The following is a 10,176-nucleotide window of genomic DNA, read 5'->3' on the forward strand; positions in this document are numbered from 1 at the left end:
ACACGTATCAGCGTTGATATCTTATTGATTATTGATTGATTATTGATTGATAAGATACAGAATATGTTTATAAGCAAAGCTATGTTTTAAATGATAGAGTATCATATTTAAAGTTAACTTTTTGTTTTTAATACCCTATATCAGTATATCATAATAAGGTATCTCGAAAGTTAAAAGATGATAAAAGTGATACGTTCCCACTTTTGGATTACCTATCGATTTATTTTGCTTGTTTATTGAACCATGACTTGATTAAGCCTTAGTCCAATAATGGCTACCTCCTTACACGTTCATATTAAACATCTCCTTTTAACAACCACACTGTACCTACCTCCCTGTTATAAAGTCACACTCTTACCCTCTTCATGCGGACGTACTTATATCCCATATATACAGGGAGACTATTACACTCTATAGATTAGGCTATTACTGTATTATTGACGGCAATACGCGGAAAAATTATTGCCCCATAGGAAAGGTCGAAACAATACTTTCTAGGAGATGATACTTTCTGTAGATGGCCGCATTAAACGCTCAAATCATTGTTTTTTACAGACGGATAAATGATATTATCCTACCGATGGTCAAAATAGTATCTCCCATACGGTCACTTTAGAGAAAATGACATCAGCAGTCTAAATTATTACCCTTTATCATATTGTAGCGATGCATAATTATTGTTTAGCATTTCATTTCTTAACGAAGGTTTTAAAAGAAATTATTGCGATGTATCTTGACAAGCTAAGACTGTTTTGCATAACAACTTAAATGTAATTCCTCTATCCAATATCACGCAGAGATTGGTTATAATTATTTCACCGTGATGTCATCTTAAAGCTTTTCTGATAATTGAAATTAATTGATATTATTCATTCATTATAAGTGCCAGTTCTCGAAATATTTCAACATCATTTCGTTATTGGTTCAAAGTCGAAGCGGAGATACCTTTGTAACTATGATTAGGAATGGAATTTTGACGTTATCGGTTATACCACGTGAAAGCGATATCGGGATATAAAAGGGCACACGTTACACACATTACCCCAGCTAAATCTCAAATAAGGACGCCATACTCCTTGGAATACGTAACCAAGCTAACAAGACAAGGCAAACACATACGATACAATGCCCCCGCCGTATTGTGAAGTTAAGGTGAGTTTTTTTCTGTGCATGGCTAGATATACATTTATATTATTGATTGATTATATTTCTATTTATCAGTATGCATATGAAATAATGATAATGCAACTATTAAAAAAATAAGGTTAATTATTTCCTCTAAAAATGAAAAAAAAAAAAAGATTATTTCAATTAAAGAGAATATCTATATGATAATACATTGTAAACGTGAAATCATGATACTGTTCAATTATAAAGATTTGTGATATAATACTGTTCAATTAAAAAGGTTTGTGATATGATGCTTTTCCATAAACATACATTTTTGATACTGTTTCAATTAAAATGAACAGATGTGTTATCTCATAAACGTGAAATAGTCCCTATGTTTTAATTACAGATACGTTACATCATAAACGGGAAATAATTACTATGTTTCAAAAAATGAATAGCTCTATAATACTATTTAATAAATGAAAAGTCATGATACTGTTTTAAATGAAATATGATTGAATGGGAAATAATGACTGTTTTAATTGAAAATGGATATCTAAATGATACTTTTATACAAACGTGAAATAATGATACTGTTTCAATAAAAAAAAACAGTTGTATGATCTTATTCTATAAACTCGAAGCGGTGAGTCTAACAATAACCCGTAATCATTTTTCCGTTATATGTAAGTAAAATAGTTATCTACATATAAAGGTATTACAATATACATGTTATTACGACAATGTAAACATACAAACGTACCGCTGCTTCACAAGATACGTTCAATTATATGATGTTACTTTATTGAACGACAAGACTCTTTGCAAACAGTTAGGGATGACGTTTTAGCAAGATTGAGCTAGTAAATATGAAATATTTTTGGTATATTGTTTTCTTGTATTCGATATGGATGGGTCAATTAGACTGTATTCATAGGTGGTCTGGGGTCAATGCTAAAATCATGAAACGATTGTAACTGATATATGAGCATAACTAACCACCAAATATCGCGACTATGTTTTAGTCAAGAATCCCTTTTCAAGTTTTATCAAAGTTCTTTTACTTTCTACTAAATGTACTTAATTTTGAATTGATACTCAGATATCGTCTTTTGACAGAGAAACTAACAGCACATGGCTTCAAGAGTTTCAGGTTGTCAAAAACAATTTGAAACTGCTATGGTCGAGATCTTAATTTCATTTGAAAATGTTGCTTTCTGCAATATGAAGCCAAACTTGTCAGAAGCTAGTTGATATACCAGATAGTGTCTTTGTAACCACCATAACTAAGACCTAACATCGAAGCATATAACGTTTATTCCTCCGGAACACCTGGTCTTACTCTCTTACCTTGTACTCCATGTTAACAAATATGTCGTATACATGTTGTTCTGTTTTATTGGCGAGTTAGGATTAGGTTCTGTGTACATGGTCACATGTCGTGTCACCTCTCTCTCTCTCTGTCTCTCTCTGCCTCTCTGTCTCTGTGTCTGTCTGTCTGTCTCTGTCTCTGTGTCTGTCTGTCTGTCTGTCTCTCTCTCTCTCTCTCTCTCTCTCTCTCTCTCTCTCTCTCTCTCTTGAGGTATAATTTGTACAAACTAACCGACAAATCTGGATTTGTCGCTTCACACTACTGTAACAGGTTATTCTTCACAAGAGAATCTTCACAATAAAACATTTGATGCCACACATACTGTTTATTGATTTAATCATTACTGGCTTTTGACATTAATACCCCTCAATAATAAAGAGAGATACGTCAATAAAGCAGTTGTGTTTTTTTCTTCTTCATAATATTTCACTGGCAATGCCATCCATTACTCGTGATAATGACGAATGAATGCAGTGGACAGACAAAACATACATCTGTACTAATGAGTATAGTTCATGGGAATTGCATATCAAGATAGCTCCTACTCTTTGTATATTTTCATCCAAAAAGGACCAAAAAAAGAGATTATGGATCTATTTTTAGTTGCCGCAGGAAATACATTGCAAATGTTCTATATAGTATGCATACATCTTAACTACAGTTTAGCAATATTGATTTCTATCTAACTTACTTTTAAAGGTTCTAATATTTTGTAATTGTACATTTATCTTTTGAACTCGAAATAAATAACGTTCTGTTAATGAGAGAAATTCAGTTAATGCAAAAGGGAAAATTAATTCTTTATGACGAAAGTGGTGTGCATCATGACATTGACATTATTGTTTTCCTTCAGGACAGGGGAAAGAACAACGCAGCTTTTGTAAACGACAACGGAGTGATAGAAAATGTAAGTAAGAATATCTATTTATATAATGTATATGTATGTGTTGGTAATATTCTCGGAGATTTCGATTGCGCAACATTTGATAAGTGCGAGCATGCACAGTAGCCTATATAGTTCGTATTCCATGCAAAAAAAATCATGTAGATGTTGTCGCCTCATACTGCTGTACTGAGTTGCTCAACTCTCGGATCCAACCTTTACAGGGTATCGAACCGACGAAAAAGGACACGGATGAGCAAGAGGTTGATCCTTGGGATTTACCGGAGCTTCAAGATACATCGAAACCCTTTAGTGGTAAGCAAAAATCACTGTCGCACATGGAAACTTCAATCTGAAGACATGTGGAATTTTCATTATGATACTATGTCTAATGTAATAGATTGTTCAATTAAATACAAAAATGATATTAGAGATATATTTTTATGGTGGGTGTCGTCGTCTAAAATATCTTTTTTTTTTTTTTTTTTAAGGTTATATAAATTTTATTTGCCTAGACATTTAAACATCATACAATGGACTGTCTGGAAATAGGCAGCTCCAGCTACAGTCCATAATACAAAAATATTCTCAATCTGTTGTCTTTCACTCAACACTTCTGTTTTATATATATTGCACACACTCAATTTCAATTTAATCACATATATACTTTATTATTATGTCATATATCATATCTCCTACACACTTTATATATACATGGTACATACTTGATACCTGTTGAATATCTAGACCTTATTTTAAATATAAATATCTTTAAAAATCTCGCTTCTATAAAGTCCGGGTAAAATATCTTAACTGAAAAGATATCATGATACACTATAATCGCCTGTATTGAAGATGGCGGACTTAAATTGTTTTTTCCTTCTTCAAATAACTAAATGTGAAATAGACCAGAGTATTTAAGGTTTCTAGGGGGACCTGGATATTCAATAATAAAGAAAGTTTCCCCTTGAAATTAAATTGTTACAAGAATTTGGCAGGAACATTAGAAAGTTTGTTTTTTTAGGAGAGAGGGGGGAGGGGTATTATCAAATTATCAAGTCTGATTGTCAAGATATTAATATGATAAAAGGGTTGTTGGAAAAACGCATCATGGTAATGAGTTTCGGATCTACTCCAAACTGGGATAATAAATAAGTTCAATGAAACTGTTCCTTCTCTATCTTCCATCCAATATTATTCTGTAACAGGATAGACAATGAATGAATGAATGAATGAATAAGAATTCATCAACTTCTGAATGAATTATGGAATAAACAACGAATCAAGAATCATTTAGTAAGTGAAGAAGTACAGATTTAAGGAACGAACAAATATATGACGTTGAATGAAAGCTCTCTTGAATAAATATATATTTGTAAGGATACTGAATCAAGGGTCACAGCCCCAGCAGTTGTTTATATGTTTATATGTTTAATCAGGAAACAGAGGAATTGCAACAACTTTTTTCTTCTTTTAGAGATGACTGGCAATGAAAAGATACGTTTCGTGTTGTGGATCATACTGCGAATAATTCTGTTCCTTGGCTTACTTTATCTCTTCATATGTTCCTTGGATTTTCTCAGTTCAGCATTTCGACTTCTTGGAGGTAAGTCCAGTTTTTTGCCAATCCGTCTATGATGGATTTTAAAATGTACGTCATACATAATAATTTTACGATAGGTTAGAAGTAGTGTTAGTATGTAGTGGGAAACAGCAGTGAAACACAAAACCACCGTTTCAGGAAATGCACAATGTAACATAATCTTTCTAGGAATAAACACCATAACCTAAATTAGGGTTTAAAACATACATAGTATCTCAATTTCAAATTCCATCGAATCTGTGTCTGAATTCTTCACAATGGCGAAACTGTATAGTATGTTAACTACCTACTTGACTCCACTTAATGCTAAGTTTTTCACGCCGACCATAATAAGTGTAATGTCAGCTTGAGGGTGCCGGTAACTGGTTTCAAGTTAGTCAACTCTTAAATGAACATTATGTATGTAGTAATGTTAAATTTACGCCTATGAACATATATGTACTAGTAGTTTACTCCTGTGATTTTTACAGCAGCTGTTCCTACATTTTCTCTGAAAGTCCAGATCTTATCAATAATGTTCCTATTGTTCATTTCTGCAACAATTTTTTTTTTTCAAATTATGTAATGCCTTGTGTGTCAACTTTCTCGGGTATCTTTTTTTGAAGAACATCTGAATCTCAATAATTGGATTAACAAAAATGTATATTTTTACTGCTCATGACTTATTGCGATCAAAAAGAATACTGACTTATTACAATGAGAATGATGATTAAGTTACATTAAATACTAATTTCAGGTAAGGCAGCTGGTCAAGTGTTCCGAAACAATGAAATCTTGCGGAACCCCGTGACCGGTGTGATGATTGGTGTTTTAGCTACTGTCTTGGTTCAAAGTTCCTCCACAAGTACTTCTATCGTGGTAGCCATGGTTGGAGCTGGACGTAAGTGGTTTATTCCATACAGGTATATTCACGGAAAGAGAAAATGATCTTCCAAAGCAGTAGAGTACATGATATCCGGGCTCAAACTCTATTCTAGCCAAATAAATATATTACAAAAAAGAGTGTGATATTAGGATGGCAATGTTTAACTTTCACGTGTATATGGTACGAAGACGATAGACAGTTTATCGGGTATGAATGTCTAATCCAGCCACACAAGTATAGAATTGAATAATAGAGTTTATTTGTATATGTATAAAATGTTCGGTAAATTTCCCGATTGGTTTGTCGATTGATTACCTTTTATCATCATTATAGATAGTATCCTTCATAGTCGACATAACCGTTATACGATAAAAAAATCGCATCAGCAACACGATTGATTCAATACTCACCACTTCTTCTGTTTCAGTCCTAGACGTCCAGACAGCCATCCCCATCGTGATGGGTGCTAATATTGGTACTTCCGTTACCAACACGATCGTGGCCCTCGGGCAAATCGCCAGTAAGGATGACTTCCGTCGGGCATTCGCCGGGGCTACCGTCCACGATATGTTCAACTGGACTAGTGTCATTGTGCTCCTCCCTTTAGAGGTAATCACAGGTCAGTAATGCCATTTCTTACCTTCACAAAATGAGCGAGGTTTAGATAATTGTTGCTGATAAAGCATAAAATTGCAAGGTCAGATTATGAGATGGCTTTAAGAAATATTTTGATATTTGAAAGGGAAGATATGAATGAAAAGACAATATATCATTTGCATGAATATACATTATCCTTACCAAAAGCTTTCATATATTTCAGGATACTTGTTCCATCTGAGCAAAGTTATGGTGGATAGTTTACATCTTGAAAAATACCAGAATGGCAAGCAAGACTTACTCAAGGCCATCACAGAGCCTTTTACCAAAAAGATCATCCAGGTAGGCTTTTAAAACTATGTTAAAACACACACACACAAAACAAAAACAAAAACAAAACAAAAAGATGACATTGCGTAGGAGCAATAGGAATGATAGAATGAATCCCAGTCAGGGAAAGGAAATGATAAGTTACTGGTTTTAGTGAATTCTCTACAGAACGGAGACAGCGATGTATTGTTACGAAAAAAGCAAAAAGGAAATAAAATTTTAAAGAGAAAAATAATTATATTTGATGCGTCTTCCGACAAGATCCTTTCGCCAGGCATCACAAATGGCCACTGGGTCATATGTAGAATACATGTACACTGTGTCAACAGGGGCTACTTTTTTCTACTTTGTCTCAGACCGGATACTATTTTCTTGAATCTAAACAGCATTTATAAAGTATATCCAGTTGATTAGATTGGATAAAGACATAGATAAATAAATATATCATAAGTCGTTAGTATTTTCACGATAAGAGGGCTAGACCAACTCTGTATTCACTAGAAAATTGTCTCAAACTTATGTGTATGTGAAACAGTGCAATGCTACATACATTTATATAACTGACCGTTTGTAGGTTGACAGCAAGGCTATCGAAAGGATTGCCCACAACGAGGATGTAGATACGCTACTAAAATTGTGCTGCAAGTCCGAGACACCAGACCCTGTTAACGTCACATACGCTAATGGCACTTGGTACATGGATAAGCAGAGCAAAGTCTGTGTCACGCAATGTAAGTCATGAATGTAGGAGTCAAACCACGTAAATACAGGAATGTTAGCGCCAAACTACCTACGTATACCGACAATTATTATATTACAAGTCTTACAAACCGCATGTTCGAAAAAAATATATTTAACTGAATACATATGAAATACAAAAAATGTATAATGTAATAATATAAATGATTCATATTTTGTTTTCATATTCAACACACTTCATATCATCTTTTCTAACATGCCACTTTTTTTTCCAGGTGATTTTATTTTCAGAGATATCGGTTTAGGAGACACAGAAATAGGAGCAATAATGCTAGTGCTTGCTCTTCTCCTACTATGTGTGTGTCTGTTCTCCATCGTTAAACTGCTGAATTCCCTCTTGAAAGGTAACATCAGGAAAATAATCAAGAAAGTAATTAATGCAGAGTTTCCAGGAAAGTGTGCTTACTTCACTGGTTATATTGCTCTAATTGTTGGGTGTGGAATGACCATCATTGTACAGTCCAGCTCAGTTTTCACGTCAGCCATGACACCGCTGGTAGGTGTGGGTGTGATCAGTATAGAAAGAATGTACCCGTTGACCCTTGGATCGAATATAGGCACTACGACTACGGGCATCCTCGCCGCTCTGGCACAAGACGCTGACAAAATCAAAGAGCCTCTCCAACTGGCGTTCTGCCACCTGTTCTTCAACATCTCGGGAATTGCCCTATTTTATCCACTTCCGTTCACGAGGTTTCCCATTAAACTGGCAAAGTCTCTTGGAAATAAGACCGCTAAATACCGATGGTTTGCAGTTGTATATTTAATATCCATGTTTTTCCTGCTACCACTGATCGTGTTCGGACTGTCCATTGCCGGCTGGAAGGTGATGGCTGGTGTTCTCATCCCCATCACTTCCATTATCGTCATTATTTGCATAATCAAAGTCATTCAGAAAAAGAAGCCTGGTATTCTACCGAAAGTCCTCCGTAACTGGAAGTTTCTCCCTCTGATTTGCCGTTCTCTCGAGCCCATAGACAGATTAACGAAAGTATGTGTCTGCAGATCCTGCTGTGCTGAGTCTATCGATGATAAGCCCAAGGTCGAGAACTATTTAGAAACGACCAAAATATAGACATCCATGCTGGAAATAACATTGACAGAGTAAAATAAAGACCAAATATTGTTATTTAGCTATGTCAACAATGACTTTCATCTTCACAGAAACTTCAATGATAACTGTTTCATCTACACTGCCATAAAAACCTTAAAGAACATCACAGACGGATGCATATTGCATCTCGCCCCATACAATGACCATGGGGTCATAGCGTGTCCGATTTTGACTTCAAACATGTCGGTCAAATTCAACATGCACAAAGTCATACTTTTGGTAACAAAAACCGTTTTATTTACAAACTAGTTCAATGATATGTATTGAAAATGTTGATAAGTTCGGGATACGTTCAGCTCAGCAATGTCAAGTCCGGAATGAGTTGTCCGACCCAGAAATGTAAGCCTGATGGCTGTCCCCTTAGCGTATCCCCTTATCCCCAGACTAGTTTTATCTATAGTAAAAAATATAAACTTACAATTCTACCTCTGATTCAATATCTTTCCTTAGGACGTGCAGATGCAGTTTTTAGTCGTAATTATTTAAACTTCTTTCCTTGTCATATCAGTTTTATCACATAATTCATATTCTCGGATTTATAATTGAGGTATCTGCTACAAAGATTGCTGCACCAATGATATCCATGTGTGCCAAGTGATCAAAAATAGGCATGCATATTTACACTTGGACGACATTGGATTGAACGACTTGATCCCTGTCAATAATCACTGTGATAAACGATTTGTTGTACCCATCATGCTATCATGTCATTGTTGTATATATTATAATCATGCTCTATGTGTCTGATAATCGATATCATTTACATTTTTAAGATTTACTTTTATGGATCCCAATTGTTTTGTTATTTTTCTAGAATTTTTCGAAGATTCAGTTTTCAAGTTTGCAAACAAGCTGGTCCCATATCGCTCTTCTGGAAATTCATAGCACATTAACAGACATACATGTATGTATATGCAAACTGTTTATTATGACACCGTGTATGTACGTATCAATGCTATGGAGGGAAAGGTGTAATATATGTGGACGTAAGACGATTAAGCATAGAAATTAACTGTGTAACTTTTAAGAAATAAGATACATACACATACCATTACTTAAACCGTAAATTTCATGTATGTTGTCCAAAATGATGTGCTACAGAGGACAAATGAAATTGATAACAACATACAGTAAAACTGGGATAAGTCGAAGTCGACGGGACCAAGCAAAATATTCGACTTATCCGATGGTTCGGCTTATCCGTGTCCGTTTGTATACGGAGACAAAATACCATCATACTATCATACTATCATCGATTGTATGCAGAACAAGTGCTTGAAAACATAGTCGAAAATACTTAGTAAGCGATAAATAATAAGAAAGAAATTAGTTAATTGTACACGATAACAATTATTCCTTTATCTCAGGAGCTTAACTCAATTCTTTTCGCATTTTTATGGAACAGTAGGGCTGACAAAATAAAGAGAGATGTCGCAACCCAGAATTATTATGAAGGGGGTCTTAAAATGGTTAGTGTAAGATTGTTTATAGACTCATTGAAATTAGGTTGGGTGAGAAGGTTATATAAGAAAACATGCAA

At 34.6% G+C, this 10,176-nt stretch overlaps 1 protein-coding gene across 1 annotated transcript; it reads left to right on the forward strand.

The window, feature by feature from the left end:
- The first annotated feature begins 1,053 nt into the window (after positions 1 to 1,053).
- LOC117323656 (sodium-dependent phosphate transport protein 2B-like) lies at positions 1,054 to 10,176 on the forward strand. The gene is made up of 9 exons (XM_033878988.1): positions 1,054 to 1,152; positions 3,339 to 3,392; positions 3,593 to 3,683; positions 4,846 to 4,974; positions 5,708 to 5,851; positions 6,264 to 6,455; positions 6,657 to 6,775; positions 7,338 to 7,494; positions 7,738 to 10,176. The coding sequence occupies exons 1-9, from the start codon at positions 1,126 to 1,128 to the stop codon at positions 8,595 to 8,597; spliced, it is 1,773 nt and encodes a 590-aa protein (XP_033734879.1). The 5' UTR covers positions 1,054 to 1,125; the 3' UTR covers positions 8,598 to 10,176.

Source organism: Pecten maximus, chromosome 3, assembly GCF_902652985.1.
Source record: "Pecten maximus chromosome 3, xPecMax1.1, whole genome shotgun sequence".
In the NCBI taxonomy this organism is placed as follows: domain Eukaryota; kingdom Metazoa; phylum Mollusca; class Bivalvia; order Pectinida; family Pectinidae; genus Pecten; species Pecten maximus.